Source organism: Mobula birostris, chromosome 8 (assembly GCF_030028105.1).
Source record: "Mobula birostris isolate sMobBir1 chromosome 8, sMobBir1.hap1, whole genome shotgun sequence".
Taxonomy (NCBI): domain Eukaryota; kingdom Metazoa; phylum Chordata; class Chondrichthyes; order Myliobatiformes; family Myliobatidae; genus Mobula; species Mobula birostris.
In genome coordinates, this window is record NC_092377.1 from 148,884,279 (window position 1) to 148,907,184 (window position 22,906).

General features: G+C 44.3%; 1 protein-coding gene across 1 annotated transcript in view; it reads right to left on the minus strand.

The window, feature by feature from the left end:
* The window catches only part of LOC140201823 (lysyl oxidase homolog 2-like), a 146,711-nt gene that overhangs the window by 26,465 nt on the left and 97,340 nt on the right, over positions 1–22,906 (minus strand). The window contains exons 6-10 of the mRNA XM_072266527.1: positions 15,333–15,516; positions 10,729–10,877; positions 6,184–6,351; positions 4,887–5,052; positions 3,245–3,488 (exon numbers count right to left, since the gene is read on the minus strand). Of these exons, the coding sequence (XP_072122628.1) occupies positions 3,245–3,488; positions 4,887–5,052; positions 6,184–6,351; positions 10,729–10,877; positions 15,333–15,516 (911 nt within the window). The remainder of the gene's footprint in view (positions 1–3,244; positions 3,489–4,886; positions 5,053–6,183; positions 6,352–10,728; positions 10,878–15,332; positions 15,517–22,906) is intronic.

Below are 22,906 nucleotides of genomic sequence, written 5' to 3' on the forward strand. Positions count from 1 at the left end.
CCCACTCTCCTTGGTTCCAGCGAAAAAAATTCCAATCTTGCTCAACCCCTCTCCATAACTCAGACACTCAACTGCCAGAAACATCCTTGTCAATCTCGTCTGCACTCACAGGAAAACCTTTCATGGTCACTCCCAGTTGCCCCGGTAAATAGAACAACACACACAGACTGCTGGAGAAACTCCTCAGATCAGGCAGGATCTATGGAAGGGAATAAACGTTCAAAATTTCAGGCCAAGACCTTTCATCAGGACTTCCCTACCGTAAATGTTGCCTGACCTGCTGAGTTTCCACAGCATTTCATGTGTGTTGCTCAAAATTTCCAGCATCTGCAGAATCTGTTGTGTATTAAGATATGGCCAAGAAGAGGGCCATTTCATGAGTTCACCAATAAACTAGAAGTCTGTCAACATTCTAGAGTGATATAAAATAATCCATAAATTATCATTCTGTAAAACATTTATCTTGCATCGAATACGTCTGATAAATAAGAGCGCAAAGTGAATGAATTGGTATTTCTCTCCGTCTGTCAGAGTTGTTGAGTGTCACAGACAGCAGAGGGCGATCCTAGTGCCTTTTGTAGCCCAGCACAGCCCCCAATGTCGCCACCCGGTGGTTAGGATTAACCCAGCGCAGGAGCTGCCCACCGTAACTTCCGTGCTTCACCATGGCCTGCTCACCTCCACGTGTAAAGCTGCAGTTCAGAATGTTGCTTACTGCAATATATGTTTTACTGACAGCACCATTTTGTCAGTTGCCTGGAATATGAGCACGTATCTGCCAAGACCCTGCAAAAATTAACCGAGCTTCAATAATCCCCATTTCTCACCAATGCACTCCGGAACTGAGGGCGAATGATCTTGCAAGGAGCACCACATATAAATTTGTTATGTTGAAGATCAGTAGCACAGACAGGCAATTCAGTATAGAACATAGACAAGTACAGTACAGGAACAGGCCCTTCATCCCTCCATGTCTGTGCTGTGACCATGATGCCAGCTAACTAGTGTTATCAGTCCACACATGGTCTACCCTCAGTGGCCACTTTATTTGCTGCAGGAGGCACCTAATCAAGTGGCCACTGAGAGTATTTCTGTATGTTTGTGGTCTTCTGCTGCTGTAGCCCAACCATTCCAAGCTTCGACACGTTGTGTGTTCAGGATGCTCTTCAGCACACCACTGTTGTAACATGTGGTTAATGTCACCTTCCTGTCAGCTTGAACTGGTCTGGCCATTGACCTCTGACCTCTCTCATTAACAAGGAAGGCATTTTCGTCCACAGACTGCCATTCACTGGATGGTTTTTTTCCTCGCACCATTTTCCGTAAACTCCAGAGACTGTTGCGCGTCAGCCGTTTCTGAGATATTCAATCCGCCAACCTGGCACCAACAATCATTCCATAGTAAAAGTCACCTACATCTCATTTCTTCCCCATTCTGATGTTTGGTCTCCAAACAACTGAATTTTCTTGCCCATGTCTGCATGCTTTTATACATTGGGTTGCTGCTGCATGATTGGCTGATTAGATATTTCCAATAGCAAGCAGGTGTGCAGTTGTATAGGTGTACAGGTGTACCTAATAAACCAGCCACTGCATATCCCCTTCATTCCGTGCCTATCTAACTGTCTCTTCATAAGACCATATGACCATAAGATATGGGAGCAGCATTTGGCCATTTCCACTTTTCCTCTAAGGCCCAATCTCCTGCCTTCCCCCGTATCCCTTCATGCCCTGACCAATCAAGAATCTATCAACCTCTGCCTTAAGTATACATAAAGACTTGGCCTCCACAGCTGCCTGTGGCAAAGAATTCCACAGATTCATCACTCTCCGGCTAAAGAAATTCCTCCTCATCTCCATTCCAAAAGGATGACCCTTTATTTTGAGGCTGTGTCCTCTGGTTTTAGGCACTCCCACCATAGGAAACATCCTGTCCACATCCACTGTATCAAGGCCTTTCATCATTTCATAGGTTTAAATTAGGCCACCCCCTCATTCATCCAAATTCCAGTGAATACAGGCCCAGAGCCATCAAATGCTCTTCTTAAGACAAGCCATTCAATCCTGGAATCATTTTTGTGAACCTCATTTGAACTCTCTCCAGTTTCAGCACATTCTTTCCAAGACAAGGGGCCCAAACCTGCTCACAATACTCCAAGTGAGGCCTCACCAGTGCTTTACAAAGTCTCAACCTTACATCCTTGCTTTTATATTCTAGTTCTCTTGAAATGTATGCAAATATTGCATTTGCCTTCCTCACCACAGACTCAACCTGCAAATTAACCTTCAGGGGTTACTACACAAGGGACTCCTGAATCTCTTTCCACCTCAGATTTTTGTATTTTCTTTCCATTTAGAAAATAGTCAACCCTTCCATTTCTTCCACCAAAGTGCATGACTATACACTTCCAGACATTGTATTCCATCTAAATGCCTTTATCGTACCTGCTTCCACCATCAGCTCCGGCAGCATATTCCAGGCACCGACTACTATTAAAGTAAAAATACTTGCCCCGCACATCTCCTTTGAATTTAACCCCACTTCCCCCACCTTAAATGCAGGCCCGTTGTATTAGAAAAACCTAAAACCCTGGGAAAGGACACTGGCTTCTTATAAATCTTATTAATTTCTATCAGGTGCCCCTCAACTATTACCCACTCCAGAGAAAACACCACAAGTTTGTCCAAAGTTTTATGACACATGCCCTCTCATTCAGATATTACCGGATAAACCTCTTCTACAGCCTCTCCAAAGCTCCACATCTTTCCTGAGCAGAGCTGCAAAGGTGGCCTTCCAAATTTTTACATAGCTGTAATGTGCATTTAAAAGCTTATCATATTTGTATTCAGTAAGCAGATTCCAGCCAGTGATCAGCGTCTGGTGAATGATCAGAATCGATAGTCGGTGTCTGGTCAGTCGCTGCAATTGGCTACCAGTGTCAGGTAAATCACTGGAATTGATGGGCAGAGTCGAATAAACACTGCGATTGATGGTGAGTCACTGGACGTCAGTACCTGGTTGATTGCTATGACTTTTTTCCTTGGAAGGTTAATAATCTTCCTTCCTGTGCTGGCACTGTTAGGGGCAGGGTGGTTACTGAGGTTACTGATACCAGACCACAAGAGACACAGTGAAAATGATGCAACATGAGGCCAATCAGCCCATTGTTCCCTGCTAGCCCAGGGGGTGGTGTTACGTAGGAGGCCTGATGCCTGCCATGATGAGACAGGTTTGCCCACGTACCTGTGGCACTCGTGCCACTGCCACTCATGCCGCCCCGCCTTTGGCCGGAAGTCAGCCTCGCCGTTGTTGTGGATCTGGGAGGAGAAGCGCAGGAGTCGACGGAAGCTGCTGAGGAGGGGCTGCCCCTCGGCCGACGCGGCCAGGCAGTTCTCCTCCATCGCGCAGGTCAGCATGGCCATGGGCCGGTTCTCCAGGTACGTGGTCTCCTGAACGACCTGGGGGTTGAGAACGATGTCGGAAGCAGCTGGAAATGAGACAGCAGAGGTGTTAAACAAAAGCAGCACACTGTCAGATGAACCCAGCCGGCCAAGGCAGCAGCTGTGAACAGAGAAAAAAGTTCACATTTTAAGTCAAGTTTACTGCCATTGCACACATCCAGTGAGGTACAGGCACAATGAAAAACCTACTTGCGGTAGCATTGCAAGTACCTATAGTCGATTCAAACAACAGGCAGAACATAAAGCATACGGAATTATACAGGTCAGAGGAAAATATATAAAAAGCAAAAGGTCAACAACTCTTCTCAGAGCACAGAAACAGAGACATTAACATATACAAGCTGCTCCCATTCCCAAAGGAACCAGCTCCCCTCCATCTGGAAGTTAAAAATTCATCGCGTGGTTGTGCAAGAGACTAATGTGGCTGCACTAGGAGTGTTGTGTTCAGTCTTGGTCACCCTGCTACAGGATAGTTGTTAGTAAACTGGAAAGAGTGCAACGAAGATTGATAAGAATGCTGCCAGGACTTGGGGGACTGAGTTATCGGGAGAGGTTGAACAGTCTTGGACTTTTTTCCTTTGAGAGTAGGGGACTGACAGGTGATCTTACAGAGCTGTATAAACTCATAAGGGCATAGATAACACCAATAAAAAAGCCGAGAGACCAATTAGACAAGAAGGAACCAGAAAGTTAAACCCAAGCTGGGACTACAGAAAACAAGTAACCACTAAACAGCTTTCTATGATCCAAAGGGCCTGTACTGTGCTGCACTCTTCCATGCTTTTATTCAATGTTCTCTGCCCCTGATTTACTGACTTCTCCAAAGGTGAAAAGTCCTTTCTATTCACTCTGTCAAAGCCTCTCAGAATTTTGAAAAATTCTTCAGCCTCCTCTGTTCCAAGGAAAACAAGCAGGCTCCTCCACATTTTCCTTGGTTAACGTATTCGAGTCATAGTCATAGTCATACTTCACTGATCCCGAGGGAAATTGGGTTTCGTTACAGTTGCACCAACCAAGAATAGAGTATAAACTTAGCAATATAAAACCATAAATAATTAAATAATATATGTAAATTATGCCAGAAGGAAATAAGTCTAGCACCAGCCTTTTGGCTCAGGGTGTCTGACCCTCCAAGGGAGGAGTTGTAAAGTTTGATGGCCACAGACAGGAATTACTTCCTATGACGCTCTGTGTTGCATCTCAGTGGAATGAGTCTCTGGCTGAATGTACTCCTGTGCCCAACCAGTACATTATGTAGTGGATGGGAGACATTGTCCAAGAGTCGTGCAACGTGTTCATCTATCAGTGCTCTTCACAGGGCAATCACAGGTTAACTGTATTGTGGTAACCGGACATACAACTCGTTGCCCTGCCTTTTGGAGTGTTAGATCAATTGAACCCAGGTGAGGAAATGGGGGACTTACCTTCAGTGCAGGAGATGCCTGCGGCAAAGCGCCCTCCGCTGTTGGAGCACTCAAGATCTTCACCATGGTGGCGACACTGGAACAGGGACACTTCGGCCCCAGAGCACTTGACTCCACTCATCACCACTTCATCTGCTGATGGGTCGCCATTCCAGAACCAGGAGTCCTGGGAAGAAATAATGAAATAAAATTAGAGATGCCACAGGCACAGTGGGGATGGGGTGAAAACAAATCATAAGAAATGTTCCATGGGACTCAAATATTCCTGCATGTGACTTTGGATGCATCCCTTGAAGAATTGCTCCGAGTCATTGGTATGCTTGCCTCTTCCCAGGACTATCACTCTCCTCAATATCAGCCCTCTTGTATCCCACCTTCCATGCTATCTACCTTGCCTTTACCTCAGTATGTTCATCCTAAGGGAAAAGGAGCAATTGTGCAATATACTGTATAGAGAAAGATTAACTCATCTGGCCAAACAGTAACTGGGTGTTCAGGCCTCTCAAGGGATCAAAAAGGCTGCTGTCTCTGGCTGGATCTGTTCCAGGAGATTTGTCCTGTGGCCTGTCAAGTCCAATTCTCCCTGCAGTGACATCCCCATGTTTAAACAGACAGGGTAAAAATGTTTCTCCTCGATTCTTTGTTGGCTGTCTTAATGCTTGTCTGTATTTACGACTTTCACAAACAGAACTCTCTCTCCAAGTCCCAAATCTAAACTTCATGATTTTAAAGATCTCTTTCAGACACCCACCCAGCCTTTTCTTCGACTGGAATCCCAGCCTGTTCAATCCTTGGTGGTAGTTTGATACGATCAACTCCAAGGTCATCTGCTTAAGTCTTTCTTGAATCTCTTTCTCATCTACATAGTTTCCTTAGCCAAGGGACTGGACAATACATAACTAATGATATGAGAACTACAGATGTAGTTAGTGCAATGTAATGACTGACATTTGGAGTGATGGTATGCTTATCAAGATTACATTTGCAAGGCAAATTTTTGCTGTCAAGTATTCATTAAAGGTGCTGAGCAGTGGTGCTACCCAGAATGAAGTTGATATAGTTACGGACTCTGGTTATTGCTATTGGTTTAATATGTATCAAGATACAATTTTTGTTTTGCATCCACACAGATCATGTCATATATAATTACACTGAGATAGTAGAAAGGAAACAAAATGCAGAATATTGTGATATAGTTATGGAAAAAGTGCAGTGCAGGTAGTCAAATAAAGTACATGGGCTATGAAAAGGCAGACCGAGAGTTCGTCCTTTAGTGTTTGAATGTCCAGTAACATACCTGAACTGCGTGGTCAGCAAAACCCAGACCCAGCTGCCGACACACTACCAAGGCTTCCATGATGCCCCAGTTGTCACTGCAGACTGTGCCCCACCTCATGGTACCATCCTTCCTCGCCAAAACCTCGACCCGTCCTTCATAAGGTGTACGACCTCCAACCAGTCGAATCTGGGCAGCATAAATTTCAATAGGACAGAGGCAGAGAGAAAGAGATATGAGTTGTGGCATTGATCTATTCAGGACAACGCTGCTTACTTCCAATATTCCTCATGGTTGCTTCTTCTATGTCAACAAACATTATCTCGGTGTTTTTACTGATCTCAACTGTGGGCATCTTTGGCATGGACAGCGATAATTGGCCAATCCTGGTTGCCATTGAGAAAGTCGTGGTACTGTTCCTTTCACTATTAACAAAATATTTCAGGATGAGGGAATAGTCAATAGTAGTCCAAGTCACGTTGGTGACTATGGTCCCATGACCTTTGCTGATCATCTTATTTTAAGTTACAAATGGAGGGAGAGAGTGTTAATGAACTTTAGACATTTTTATTCAGTTATATCCAATAGGAAGACAACATTTCTTTAAAGAAAATGACATATAAATGACATCTATCCCACTGAGAGTTCATTATGAGGGCCCTGCTTCATAATGAGAACTGTAGATGAGAGCTGGGTTTAAATAGGCTGCAGGTGATGTGTTGAAAATGACTGGCATCATCTGCAGCCTATTTAAACCCAGTTGTCATCCACAATCCTTGTTCACTCATCAAACTAGCTAGCCTCAACCAGTTTCTCCTGGCCTTTAGTCACCTTGTTACCTAAGAGTTTAGTATCTGTTCTCTCTTGTTTTATGGTCCTCGTGGTTTGTTATTTTGCAGTTGATTATTAAAGTAATTGCTTACTGCTAAATCATATCACCCGCACTGCTTTTGGGTCAAGCTTCCTTTACATTTCCTGACAGATGGAGGGATTTAGGAAGGAGAATTTCAGGCAACAAGGTGCCATATTGGTGCAACTAGTAAAGCTGCTGCCTCCCAGCTCCAATAACCCAGTTTCAGACCTGACCTCCAGTACTGACTGTGAGGAGTTTGCATATTCTCCCTCAAAGCTCAAAGTAAGCTTATTATAAAAATATGTACATTTCACCATATACTACTTTGAGATTCATTTTCTTTCAGGCATTTACAGAAAGAAAAAGAAATACAATCGAATTTACGCAAAATTGTACATAGAGAAAGACTGACCAACAACCAATATACAAAAGAAGACTAACCATGCAAATTAAAAACAAATAATACTGAGAACACGAGTTGTAAAGAGCCCTTGAAAATTAGTGTGTAGGTCATAGAATTAGTACAGAGTAGTTGTGATTGAAGTTATCCATACTGGTTCAGGAGCCTGATGGTTGCAGGGCAATAATTGTTCCTGAACCTGGTGGTGTGGGACCTCCTGCCTGATTGTAGTAGTGAGAAGAGGGCAGAGCCTGAATGGTGGGGGTCTTGAGGATGGATGCTGTTTTCCTTTTGGCAGTGTTTCACGTGAGTGTGTTTAGTGATGGGAAACCCTGTGACCACGTAGGTTCCCTCTTTGTGCTCCAGTTCCCTCCCATGTTACAAAGGTGTGACAGTAGGTAGGATGACTGGTCATTGTATATTCCCCCGAGTGTTTGAGTGAGTGGTAGAATCTGAGGGGAGTTGATGGAGTTATGGAGTAAATAAAATGTCATTAGTGTAGGATTAGTGTAATTGGGTGCATGATGGTTAGCACAGACTCGGTGGGCAGAAGGGCCTACTTCTGTGCTCCATTTCCCTATGACTTTGATGAGAACTGTCAGCATTGTGAATAGTGGGTGGGGCGATCATGAGCAAACAAGGACAACACATCCAATGTCTGAGAGCAAATTCCAGAACTATAAACGATTCAATTCTGAAAGAAAACAGAAAATAAAATCATTACTCGGCATCTGTGAGGAGAGAAACAGGGAGAGACTCGCGGATCATCAGGACTTGTCAGAAGTGTCCAGAAGAGTCTTTGGTTTTAAGATGGCTGGAGGATTGCAACCCCTGATGCCTGAAAACAAAGAAAAATGCCTGTATTCAAGTATTGGATGCAATGAAAAATGAGGTTGAACAGGACTGGTCTGTGGCAGGGAGGTGGGCAGAGACTAGAATGGTGGAGAAAGAATGGTCAGGATAAGAGAAAGTTTTGTGGAATGAGATCAGGCTGAAATGATAGAAGAGAGCTATCATGTTGAGGTTGGAGGCTGTGAAAGGAAGGTGAAAAGAAGAACCCTGTCAATGATGTTGTAATTGTTTGGGGAACACGATCTGTTTGCTAGTGTGGTGTTAGTTCACAGGTATGAAGGGGTATCAAGTAGTTGGTTCACAGGCAGAGCCAAACAGTCACAGTACCATCTGTGTCTTTTTTTTTAAGATTAACTTCATTAGTCACATGTATAGGCAGGAGGAGAAGATGGCAGCGTGACACAGCGCGCACAGCTCTCTGGTGAAATGATATCGTATTTGTAAGTAGGACGCCGTGCACAATTCTGATTTGATGGAGACAGACGTGAGAAGCAGAGGAACATCTGGAGAAATTTCTGAAATGCCCAGTTCGCTGCCGCTGCTACTGTGCGAGCGAGAATCTCCGGAAGGAAGGCCCCAAAATCCCCAGCTTTGCCTGCAGCTGGCGACCGAGGCTGAGGTCGAAGCATTCGGCAGAGATGGTGCTCAGTACTTGGTGTTGGGGGGCTGATCAGAGCTCGAAGTTTTCGGGCGACTCAGAGTCGGACTGTGGTCGGGCATGGCAGGGAGAGTTTTCTTCCTTCTCCCGTCTGCATGAGATGTGGGACTTTCGAGAGACTTTGAACTTTTTTACTGTGCCATGACCTGTTCTTCATCAAGTTATGGTATTGTTGCACTGTTGTAACTATATGTTATAATTATGTGGTTTTGTTAGTTTTTCGGTCTTGGTCTGTCCTGTGTTTCTGTGATATCACATCGGAGGAATATTGTATCATTTCTTTACGCATGAATTACTAAATGACAATAAAAGAGGACTGCGTGTCCTCATAATCTAATCTAATCTAATCTATATCGAAACATCGAAAGGTACAGTGAAATGTGTCGGTTTCAGCAACAACCAACACGGTCTGAGGATTGTGTTGGGGGCAGTCCGCAAATATCACTAAGCTTCCAGCACCAACATAGCATGCCCCAGCTCGCTAACCTGAGCTGTGTATGCTTGGAATGTGAGAGGAAGCTGGAGCTTCCAGAGGAAACCCATGCGGTCACCGGGAGAACGTACAAACTCCTTCCAGTCAGTGGCGGGAATTGAACCCCCAACTGACAATCGCTGGTGCTGTAAAGTGTTATACTAACTGCTATGCTACAACCCTGCCCTTGTCAACAGGTTAAAAGCAGTGCTCACGGGTGTTGCTTTCTAAGTCTGATGCTGCAAGATCCATGCAAAATGTGACCAAATGGAGTGATAAAAATTAAAATGGTTAATGCCAATTTGGCAGCTTGGGATAAGAATATATATAAGTGGTGAGAGGGAGAGATCTTCATGGATGGTAAGTTCTAGAGATAGAAGAAAGGGACCACAGTCTGAGGAGAAGACATCTGGCCAGATAAATGAACAGAGGTAAAGGCAGCAGATGCGTTTTAATAAAAATATCACTGGTGGAACCCATGATGCTGAATGTTGGCGATGACGATGTGCATGGTTGGGTGAGGTTGGGAGAGGAATGTCGATCCAGAGGAGAGTTTAAATTGAAAAGCTGTTGGAAGTTTGTGATCCTCAGTGAATGTTAGGAGGCAATAATGTTGCAAAACCATTGAACTCAACAAAGAAAGAAGTGAAACTGAGGAACTCGGGAGCCTTGAGACAGAGTGAGTGCATGCTACTGGAGAGAGTGGGGAAGAGCGTGCGTATGCCTACAGAGGGCATTAAATGTGGACTTCAAGCTGTGACGGCAACGGTAACTGAGCAGTAGCGAGTACACTGAGGAAATCTGCATTTATGGGTGAATCTGAAATGTGGCAGGCGGGATTTCTGATGGAATCTCCATGGAATAAGGCAGAGCCGGAGACAATTGTGGATCAGAGACGTGACTGTGAACTGAGCCTGTGAAACGTCTTGGAATGTTTTACGTTAAAAGTAATAGAAAGTGCAAAGAACAGTATGGGTCCTATCAGCCCCACCAAGCATGCAGTCCTTTTCTCAGGAAAAGGGAGTCAAAAACTAGGCATGGGACTATGGCAAGAGGGGAAATATTTAAAAGGGACCTGGCAGGAACTTCTTAGTGCAGAAGGTGGTGCATATGTGGAATGAGCTGCCAGAGGAAGTGGTTTGAGGTGGGTACAATAACAACATTTAAAAGACAGTTGAACAGGAATATGGATAGGAAAGTCTATCCATATAGGGGGATATAGGCCAAATGCAGGGCAATGGGACTAGCTGAGGTGGGCTCCCTAGTCAGTATTGATGCATAGGACTGAAGGGGCTGTCTCCACATTCTAAAACAAAATGGTTTTACCCCACCTGGTTTTCAAAACCCATGTTTGGAATGTTACACCGCACTGAAGCATCCTCATCATGGTTACACAAGTCGTACTGGTTGAAGAAGCAGTCGGTGATAGAGTCCTCGAAGCCTGTACAGGACACCTTACTCATGTGAATTGTGCCGATTCCTGTGAGAGAGAGACTTTGGTGAGATGCGAGCATTATGCGGCTCCCAGTCCCTGGCCTGTGGCAGTTTCTGAAACCTCAGGGAGACACAAGGGACACCCAGGTCAGGCATCCTCTAGGCCAGTGGTCCCCAGCCGGCACCGGGCCACAAAGCATGTGCTACCAGGCCGCAAAGAAACGATATGATTTGGTGATATGAAACAATATGAGTCAAGGGCACCTTTCCTCATTCCCTGTCATGCACTGTTGAACTTGAACACTCCCCCACCCCACCCTCCGTCGGCCGGTCCACAAGAATATTGTCAATATTAAACCAGTCCGCAGTGCAGAAAAGTTTGAGGACCCCTGGTTTAGGCTGCTGAGTCCGATCCAAATCAATGACTGACAACAATCAGTGTTTCAAATGTTCCAATGCAAATCACAGATGGTGAATCCATGCCCTTTGGGTCTAGATTTGATCTGCTTTGGTATCAAGAGGGTAAATAAAGTTTTTAACTCCAACAATAGAATTAAGAACTTCAGGGTCACCATTGTGGTAAACTCCCCTTGAACTGGTCTTTACAATCCTAATCCAACCTCAAGGACAGATGCTCTTACAATATCACAGACTAATTTTGCACAAGTGCTTCCTTTTCCTCTTCATCATTTTGTACAATTTGTGTATTATTTCTCTGTGCTGTCTAAATTCACACGCCCGTGGATACAAGATTTTCACTTACCTGCATCTTACCATACTTGTGCAGGTGACTATGAGCTCGAGTTGAATGAATTGACAATCCTAATGCTCCTGTTGTTACATCAACACTTTCACCAGGCAGTACAAACAATTCTTTTATTACAGACATGAGAAAGTCTGCTGGAAATCCAAATCAACACATACAGTACGCTGGAGGAATTCAGCAGGTCAGGCAGTATCTACGGAGATGAATAAACAGTCGATACTTTGGGCCAAGACCCTTCTTCAGGGCTGAGAAGGAGGGGGGAAGATGCCAGAATAAAAAGGCTGGGGAGGGGAGAGAGGCTAGCTGGAAGGTGATCGGTGAAGCCAGGTGGGTGGGAAAGGTCAAGGGCTGATGAGGAGGGAATCTGATAGGAGAGAAGAGTGGACCATAGGAGAAATGAAAGGAGGAGAGGACCTGGGGGAAGTAATAGGCAGATGAGAAGTAAAAGGTCAGAGGGGTAATTTGGTTACCGGAAGGAAAAAAAAATCGATATTCATGTCATCAGTTTGGAGGGTACCCAGGCGGAATATAAAATGTTGCTCCACCACCCTGAAGGTGACCTCATCTTGGCACAAGAGGAGGCCTTTGATCCACAAGTTCTTTTGTCAACTCGTCTCAAATTGTCTGATAGAAAATTAAAGCAAGCTACCCCTGTCCTGTCCCCACCCAGACAGATTTGAGACTAGATGCTGCCTGACTCACTCAGCTCCTGCAGCACTTTGTATGTTGCTTCAGATTCCAGCATCTGCAGTCTCCCGTGTCTCCAGATCCTGAGGAACAATTTTGAAAAAGAACAGGGGAGGTCCCCCAGTATCCTTACTGAAACTTATCAAGATCATCGAAACAGGCTAAATGGTCCTGTTTTGCCATAAATGGTTTGCCAATGAGCACATCTACATGAAACGCTGTTGCAGGAAAGCAGCATCCATCATCAGGGACCCCCATCGCCCAGGACATGCTCTCTTCTTGCAACCGTCATCAGGAAGAAGATACAGGAGCCTCAGGACTCACATCACCGGGTTCAGAAACAGTTACTACCTCTCAATCATCAGGCTCTTGAACCAAAGGGGATAAATTCACTCAACTTCACTACATCATTGAAATGTTCTCTCAATGTATGGACTCACTTTCAAGGGCTCTTCATCTCATGTTCTCGATATTTATTGCTTATTTATTCATTATTATTATTTCTTTCTTATTGTATTTGCACAGTTTGTTGTCTTTTGCAAGTTGGTGTGGTCCTTCATTGATCCTGTTATGGCTACTATGAATTTATTGAGTATGCCTGCAAGAAAATGAATGTCAGGGCTGTATATGGTGACGTATATCGTACTTTGATAATAAATTTACTTTGAACTTTGCTGTCATGAATAAGCTACAGTGTTTCCTAAATTAACATTGACTAGACTTTTTCTTTAATTGTCGAACAGTTGGGACATCGAGAGAGGAGATACAAGAGATGCAAGTAATGGAATCTAGAATAGCACGCCAGCTGCTGCAAAAAAATCAATGGGTTGAGCAGCATCCATGGAGGCCCTTCATCAGATGTTGTAAAAGGTGTTACAGAAACACCAGCCTTTCTGTTATTTGGAAAACACTATGAAAAGAATTGTTAAATCACCTGGGATAGGAAGAAAGAGAGGAAGGAAAGAAAGAGCAAAAGGGAGGAGGATATTTTCAGAGGGAAGAAAAAGGCAAAGGACAGAAGGGGAGAAAGACATAGCAGGGAAATGGAAGAAAAATCATTTATGGAGAGAATGAAAGAAGAAACAAAAGACGAATAAGAGAGTATGGGTGGGAGAGGCGGAGAAAGAAAACAGAATAAACAGAGAGGGGGGGGGAGGGAGAGAGATAGTGTAAGTATCTGGGACGATAGCTGGTGCTGACCTCGCTGTGTGCCTCGGGAAGGCTTTACAGCTGGCCGTATAAACAGCTGCACTCTAACAGCCATAGGAAGGCCAGATCCCCTTTGGCAGGGAGTCAAGAATTTTCTGAAATGTCTTGCTGGGACTTGGCACACTGTTAGGGACAAGCAATGAAAAGTGGAATGCAGACAAGAACGCAGGGTGAACAGCTAATTTGATATACAGTAACGAATGGTCAATTAATAGCAATGGACAAAACATGGTGGGCAAGGTACAGCAGATTATGGAGAACCAATTTACTATTATTAAGCTTCAAACATACCGAGGAACATTCTACACTGGTGAACAGTGGTGTATCAGGAAGATGGTAATGCCTTCATGTGTAACATTTAATTCGTGAGATTATAGTTGCAAGAGGTTTCTAGGAAAAATTTTACAAAATACTTGAATTAGCCCCAGACATACATATTTTTAAATGTGAAAAGGAAGCTTTTATTTCTACACTAGAGAGCCAATACGACCTTCAATTAACAGTGGACCAAAAAGCAATGGAACAGGAAACACTCAGTACAACAATACGCCTTCAGTACGACAGCACACACTTAGTACAGAGGTACACCCTCATACAGCATACTTTCAATACTAGGACCACAAGACATAGTGGCCAAATTAGGCCATTTGCCCCAATGATTCTGCTCTGTCATTCTATCATGGCTGACTTATTCTCTCTCTCAACCCCGTTTTCCTGCCTTCTCCCCATAATCTTTGATGCCCTTACTAATCAAGATCCTATCAACCTCTGCATTAAATATTCCCAATGTCTCGTCCTCCACAGCAGTCTGTAGTGATGAATTCCACCCTCGAGCTAGAGAAATTCCTCCTCATATCTGTTCTAAAGGGAAGTCCCAAGTACAGCAGCATACCCCCAGTATTGCAGCATATCGTCGGTAATGCAGCACAGCCTGGATACTACAGCACGGTCACAGAACCACAGGATGGGTTGATCACTGTTGCACGTGAGAAGTGAGGGCTGGAGAACATGCTCCAAATACAAGGCACAAACCTAGGTGTAATCTCCAGATGACTGTGAAGGCAAATAAAGCTACCAGTCCACCAAGGTCCACAAGGGTGTGGAACGCATTATTCCATGCTGGATGTTTATATCCCATTGTACGTAATTTCTGCCTGTGAGATCAGGATCTGGTTAAACCTCTTCAGTCTCTGTTCACAAGGATGAAGATGTATCTTTTTTATGATAGTGTCTTAATTGTTGTTTTCTTCTGCGTTTTTCTCTCTCTTTGGAAACTCCCAATTCGGGCCAGCAGCTGTCCAGTGGCCTGAGGGTGACCCAGCTTTGGTCTTTGCATGTGGGAGAACACAGCCAGTCTACAAAGCAAATAATGTTCCCGACACCTCCTTTTAAAACACAGCAGGGTCTCACACGAGCTTTCCGTTGTCTTGGATCACAGGCAGTGGCTTCAAGGGACTAGTGGAGATGATCTACGTTGACAGCCCATTAATGTGTTTCATTTGTTCTCCCGGGTGGATGTAAAAGATTCCAGACTTCCAAAGTCTGAGTGGTAAAATATTCCCGGTGCACTGACCAAGAAACAGGATTTGGTTATCTAATTCTGGGATCCTGCTGTGCATAAATTAGCCGACACATCTCCTACCTTGCAGCGGTGAGCACATTTCCTTGGCCTTCAGGTGATTTGGGATGCTTTGAGGTTATAAAACAAATTTTGCTGCTTACACTCAGTCTCAACCCTGGACTGTGGGAATGGAGGGGAAGGAATGGGGTTATCAGGGAGCAGTGGGAGTAAAATGGAGGGGAAGGGCCACAGGGGACGGAAGGTGGGGAAGGCCTCACCTTTTCCCATTTGAGATCCAGCCAAGGCATCCTTGGCTGTGCCAAAGCCCAGTTGCCGGCAGACCACGCTGGCTGACACCAGACTCCACTGGTCGTCACATATGGTTCCCCAATTCCCGTCCTTCAACACTTCCACTCTGCCTTCTCCGATCCTGGCTCCTCCCCTGAGACGAACTTGTGGTTCCTGTAGATACAAAACAATTCGTTGGCCATCTAGACACCTGCAGAGAACAGTGGGAATTTTTCCCTTCCCCTGCCCTGCTATACTGCGCCCCAGCACTGCTTACGGCAAACATTGCCAGCTTGAGGAAGCTGGGATTCCCAACCTCTTACCCCATTCAGACAGGGAAGGATGAGCAGAGGATGGTGGAGGAGAAAGCACTGAGGTCAGGATGAATTATCGATGCACTCAGGGAAATGGATGCAACAGAACACCCGCCAAGTGGGGAAAACCCCATCAGTGTCCTAAGAAACTTTAATGGCGCAAGGCAGGGATCTTCATGTGTAGATCATTAAGATGTTCGTACAGGGAAGCAAAAAGTAATTAAAAAGGCTAAAGAATTGCTGGCCATTGTATCTTATGAACTAGAAGACACAGAGGCAGATGTTGGTAAGACCTCTGACAAAGTTAGAAATCAAAAGGTTGAGCATGGTGCAACTAGTGTTCTGAGCTGTGTATATTTCATTGCAAGAAATTAATAGGAAAGGCGGATAATAGTTCTGAAGATGAGGTCGCTGGTTTACAAACAGGGATAATGTGTAGTGAAGAGAGGCTGCTGATAGGGAAAAATTGATGAGCTGCAATGTAAAAAGAATCTCAGGATGTATATTGTACACATTTCTCTGATATTAAACTTACCAATTGAAACCTATTGAAAAGGGTCAATGCAGGACTGAAGGTGTTAAATTTGAATGCGCGCAGTATATGGAATAAGGTCGATGAAATTGTAGCACAGTTGCAAATTGGCATGTATGACGTAGGCATCACTAAATTATGACTGAAAGAAGATTTTAGCTGGAGCTTAATGTCCAGGGATACACGTTGTATCGAAAGGACAGCTAGGAAGGCAGAATGGGTGGCATTTGAAATCAAATCATTAGAAAGAGGTGACATAGGGTTGAAAGGTATTAAATCATTGTAATCAGAGTCAAGGTAAAAAGACCCTGATGGGAGCTGCAGTAAGGATGGGGTCTACATATCACAACAGGAGAGAGAAAATGCATGCCAAAAGGGCAATGTCACAATGGTCATGGTGGATTTCAATATGCAGGTAGATTGGGAATACCAGGTTGGTGCTGGATTCCAAGAGTGACGATGAGATGGCTTTTAAGGGAGCTCATGGTTGATTCCACTGGGGGATCAGCTATACTGGATTGGGTGCTGTATAATGAAGTGGAATTGATTAGAGAGCTTGAGGTAAAAGAACCCTTATGGGTAGAGATCATAATGTAATCAAATTCACCCTGAAACTTGAGAAGGAGAAGCTAAAGTCAGATGTATCAGTATTACAGTGGAGTAAAGGGAATTACAGAGGCCTAAGAGAGGCATTGGCCAGCATTGATTGGAAAAGAACATTGTCAGGCATGATGGCAGAGCAGCAATGGCTGAATTTCTAGAAGTAATTTGGAAGGCACAGGATATATACATCCCAAAAAGGAAGAAGTATTCTAAATGCAAGATGACACAACTGTGGCTAACAAGAGAAGTCAAAGCCAACATAAAAGCCGAAGAGAGGGTATATAACAGAGCAAAAATTAGAACATAGAACATAGAAATTTACAGCACAGCCGGAAGGAGCTTAAGAAAGAAATTAGGAGAGCCAGAAGAGGCCATGAGAAGCCTTGGCAGACAGGATTAAGGAAATCCCCAAGGCATTCTACAAATATGTGAAGAGCAAGAGGATAAGACATGAGAGAATAGGACCAATCAACAGTGGCAGTGGAAAAGTGTATATGGAACCGAAGGAGATAGCAGAGGTACTTAATGAGTACATTGCTTCAGTATTCACTACAGAAAACAATCTTGGCAATTATAGGGATGACTTGCAGCGGACTGAAGAGCTTGAGAATGTAGATATTAAGAAAGAGGATATGCTGGAGCTTTTAGAAAGCATCAAGTTGGATAAGTCACCGGGACTGGATGAGATGTACCCCAGGCTACTGTGGGAGGCGAGAGAGGTGATTACTGAGCCTCTGGCAATGATCTTTGCATCATCAATGGGGATGGGAGAGGTTCCGGAGGATTGGAGGGTTGTGGATGTTGTTCCATTATTCAAGAAAGGGAGTAGAGATAGCCCAGGAAATTATAGACCAGTGAGTCTTACTTCAGTGGTTGGTAAGTTGATGGAGAAGATCCTGAGAAGCTGGATTTATGAACATTTGGAAAGGCATAAAATGATTAGGAATAGTCAGCATGGCTTTGTGAAAGGCAAGTCGTGCCTGATGAGCCTGATTGAATTTTTTGAGGATGTGACTAAACACATTGATGAAGGTAGAGCCATAGATGTCGTGTATATGGATTTCAGCAAGGCATTTGACATGGTACCCCATGCAAGGCTTATTGAGGAAGTAAGGAGGCATGGGATCCAAGGGAACATTGCTTTGTGGATCCAGAACTGGCTTGCCCACAGAAGGCAAAGAGTGGTTGTAGACGGGTCATATTCTGCATGGAGGTCGGTGACCAGTGGTGTGCCTCAGGGATCTGTTCTGGGACCCCTTATTCTTCGTGATTTTTATAAATGATCTGGATAAGGAAGTGGAGGAATGAATTAGTAAATTTGCTGATGACACAAACATTGGAGGTGTTGTGAATAGTGTGGAAGGCTGTCAGAGGTTACAGCGGGACATTGATAGGATGCAAAACAGGGCTGAGAAGTGGCAGATAGAGTTCAACCCAGATAAGTGTGAGGTGGTTCATTTTGGTAGGTCAAATATGATGGTAGAATATAGTATTAATGGTAATACTCTTGGCAGTATGGAGGATCAGAGGGATCTTGGGGTCTGAGTCCATAGGACGCTCAAAGCTGCTGCGCAGGTTGACTTTGTGGTTAAGAAAGCGTACAGTGCATTGGCTTCCATCAATCATGGGATTGAGTTTAGGAGCCGAGAGGTAATGTTGCAGCTATATAGGACCCTGGTCAGACCCCACTTGGAGTATTGTGCTCAGTTCTAGTCGCCTCACTACAGGAAGGATGTGGAAATCATAGAAAGGGTGCAGAAGAGATTTACAAGGATGTTGCCTGGATTGGGGAGCATGCCTTATGAGAATAGGTTGAGTGAACTTGGCCTTTTTCCCTTGGAACGATGGAGGATGACACAGTTTTAAGGTGCTTGGAAGCAGGCACAGAGGAGATGTCAGGGGTAAGTTTTTTTATGCAGAGAGTGGTGAGTGCGTGGAATGGGCAGCCAGTGACTGTGGTGGAGGCGGATACGATAAGGTCTTTTAAGAGACACCTGGTACATGGAGCTCAGAAAAACAGAGGCCTATGGGTAACCCTAGAAAATTTCTAAGGTAGGGACATGTTTGGCACAGCTTTGTGGGCCAAAGGGCCTGTATTGTGCTGCAAGTTTTCTTTGTCCTTTCTATGTTCTATTATAGGCACTTCAGCCCACAATGTCGTACCAACCATGTAACCTACTCTAGAAATTGCCAGAATTTCCCTAGTGCAAAGCCCTCTATTTTTCTAAGCTCCATGTACCTACTTAACATGTACCTCTTAAAAGACCCTATTGTATCTGCTTCCATCACGGCTACTGGCAGTGCATTCCACACACCCACCACTCTCTGTGTGAAAAACTTATCCCTGACATCCCCTTGGTACTTATTTCCAAGCACCTTAAAACTATGCCCCCTCGTGTTAGCCATTTCAGCCCTGGGAAAAAGCCTCTGGCTATCCACACGATCAATGCCCCTTATCATCTTATACATCTCTATCAGGTCACCTCTCATCCCCCGTCAAATTAGTGGGCAGTTAGAGAATTGGGATGCTTTTAAAAACAGTTGACATAAGTCAACTAAAAAGGTCATTAAGAAGGTAAAGATGGAACACAAAAGTAAGCTATATTAAAGAGGTGATATTAAAGAGGATACCAAAAGTTTCTTCAGAAACATGAAGTGTAAAAGAGAGGTGAGAGTGGGTATCGGACTGCTGGAGTAACTGGGGACTAGGAAATGGTGGATAAACTGAATAAGTATTTTGCATCAATCTTCACTGTGGAAGACACTAGCAGTATGTTGGAAGTTCTAGGTGTCAGGGATGATGAAGGGTGTGAAGTTACCATTACTAGGGAGAAGGGTCTTGGGAAACTGGAAGATCTGAAGGTAGATAAGACACCCGGACCAGATGGTATACACCCCAGTGTTCCGAAAAGGTGGTTGAAGAGATTGCGGAGGCGTTAGTAATGATCTTTCAAGAATCACTAGATTCCGGAGTGGTTCCAGAAGACTAGAGAATTGCAAATTTCACTCTGCTCTTCAAGAAAGGAAAGAGGCAGAAGAAAGGAGACTATAGGCCAGTTAGTCTGACCTCAGCGGTTTGGAAGAAGTTGGAGGGGATTATGTTGGATGAGGTCTCAGGTCAGATGATAAAATAGTCTGTAGACAGCATGGTTTCCTCAAGGGAAAATCTTGCCTGACAAATCTGTTGGAATTCTTTGAAGAAATAACAAGCAGTATAAACAAAGGAGAATTGGTTGATGTTGTGTTCTTGGATTTTCAGAAGGTCTTTGACAAGGTACAACACACAAGGTTACTTAACAAGCTACCAGCCCATGGCATTACAGGAAAGATTCTAGCGTGGATAAAGCAGTGGCTGATTGGCAGGAGGCAAAGAGGTGGAATAAAGGGAACCTTTTCTGGTTGGCTGTCAGTGATTACTGGTGTTCTATAGGGATCTGCGTTGGGACTGATTCTTTTTATGTTATATGTCAGTGATTTGGATAATGGAATTGATGGCTTTCTTGCAAAGTTTGCAGACAATATGAAGATAGGTGGAAGGGCAGGTAGTTTTGAGGAAGTAGAGAGACTAGAGAAGAACGTAGATGGATTAGGAGAATGGACAAAGAAATGGCAGATGGAATACAGTGTCAGGAAGTGTATGGTTATGCACTTTGGTAGAAGAAATGAAAGGTTGACTATTTTCTAAATGGAAAGAAAATACAAAAAATTGAGAAGCAAATGACTTGAGGGTCCTTACGCCGGATTCCCTAAAGGTTAATTTTCAGTTTGAGTCTGTGGTAGGGAAGGCAAATGCGATGTTAGCAGTAATTGAAAGAGGATTAGAAGATAAATGCAAGGACGTAATGATGAGATTTTATAAAGCACTGGTGAGGCCTCACTTGGAGTATTGTGAGCAGTATTGGACCCCTTATCTAAGAAAGGATGTGTTGAAACTGGAGAGGATTCAAAGGAAGTTCATGAAAATGATTCCAGGATTGAATAGCTTGTCATATGAAGAGTGTTTGATGGCCCTGGTATTCACTAGAATTTAGAAGAATGAGGGGTACCTCATTGAAACCTATCAAATGGTGAAAGACTTTGATAGAGTGGATCTGGAGAGGATGTTTCCAATGATGGGAGAGTCTAAGACCAGAGGACATGGCCTCAGAACAGAGGGGCGTCTTTTTAGAATGGAGATGAGGAGGAATTTCTTTAGCCAGGGTGGTGAATCTGTGGAATTCTCTGCCACAGGCAGCTTTATGTATATTTAAGGCAGAGGTTGATAAATTCTTGATTGATCAGGGCATGAAGGGATGGGGAGAAGGCAGGAGATTGGGACTGACAGGAAAATTGGATCAACCATGATGAAACGGAGGAGCAGACTTGATAGGCCAAATGGCCTCATCCTGCTCCTATATCTTGTGGTTTTATAACACAAAGGGTAGAAGTTCCCTATTGTGAGCAAAAACACTAGTTAACCACACTGAGCAGAGTTCCAGATTTCAGGGTAGGGATATATTGATTGAGGAGGGAATAGAGTAGTAATTCCCTTGGTAGGCATCTCCATGGCTTGGAGAGTCTAGGAGCCAGGCTGTGATGAGTGGGAGTGGTTAGAAAGGATGGTTAGGAAGACAACAGAGAGCCAAGTTGCACACTTAACAGTTGTCAATACTGAATCAAGCCATTCAGCCGATTGACTCCATGCTGACCCATTCTCAACAATGGCCCCAGATTCTACCACTCACCAACACATTTACAGCAGCCAATTTACCTACCAATCTGCATTTTTTTAAATGTGGGAGAAGACCGGAGGAAACCCATGTGGACACAAGGAAAACGGCAGACTCCACACAGATAACACCGGAGGACAGGATCAAACCCAGGTTTGCAACTGTGAGGCACTGGTTCTACCAGCTGTGGCTTTGTGCTGGTTATCAAAAACCTCAAGCAGAGGGTAGCTTGGAACTCATCCCTACAAGTAAGAAATTGGGTCAACTGTACATTTTAAATCTGCACATGATAGATTTGTGATAATCAAAAGCTTCAGGTGAGATGGGAATGAGGCAGGAGCATGGAAGGAGGTTACAGATGACTTATTGGGAGAAGGGACAAGCACAATAGGGTGGGTGGTACCCCCATTCCCACATGCCCAGGTGGAAAACTCAGCTGCAGAATGATGTACACTTATGTGTCTGAAGCTTGTTGGTCTTCTACTACAACACGATGCCCGTAAGCTGAGGCTTCATAAGGCATGGATCAGACCACATCTGGAGTATTGTGAACAGTTGTACGCCCATGTCTAAGGAAGGACGTGCTGGCATTGGAGAGGTTCAGAGGAGATTTACGAGCATAAAAGGGCTAACGCATGAGGATTGTTTGATGGCTCTGAGCTTGTACTCACTGGTGTTTAGAAGAACGAGGGGGATCTCATTGATATCTATCAAATATTGAAAGGCCTAGACAGAGTAGACATGCAGAAGATGTTTCCATGATGAGGAAAGTCGAGGACCAGGGGGCACAGCTTCAGAATAGAAGGATGTTCCTTTGGAACAAAGATGTGGAGGAATGTCTTTAGCCAGAGGGTTGTAAACCTATGGAATTCATTACCATGGACTGCAGAGGTCAAGTTTAAAGCAGAGATTGACGGTTCTCGATTATTCAGGGTGTGAATGGTTACGGAGAGAAGGCAGAAGAGCGGAGTTGAAATCAGCTGTGATCGAGTGGCAGAACAATGGGCCGAATGGCCTATTTCTGCTGCTAGCCTTATTGTCTTATGGTCATGAGGGAATGCTGTTGACTGGCACATTTAAGGCCGCAGGAGCATGCGCTGAGTGCAGCCAGCGCAAAGGCTTTGTGAGGAAGGACTGCAATCGAATGTCCTGGATACTGAGGTACTGGGAACTGTGTAACAGTCTCTTGAGCATCGGCTGCAGCTACATTTGTGGGCTGCCCCCTCCCCCACACAACGCTCCAACTGCGTTGCTTGTTGGCACATACAACAAATAAAGCAGTTTTTAAATCTCCTCTCCACCAAAAAGCAGAAAGTCAATCTGATGCAGACACTAACACAGCCACAAATGGCGGTCAACATCGACATGAACGGGGCCCAACAAGCATTAATGCCGATGAGATCAAA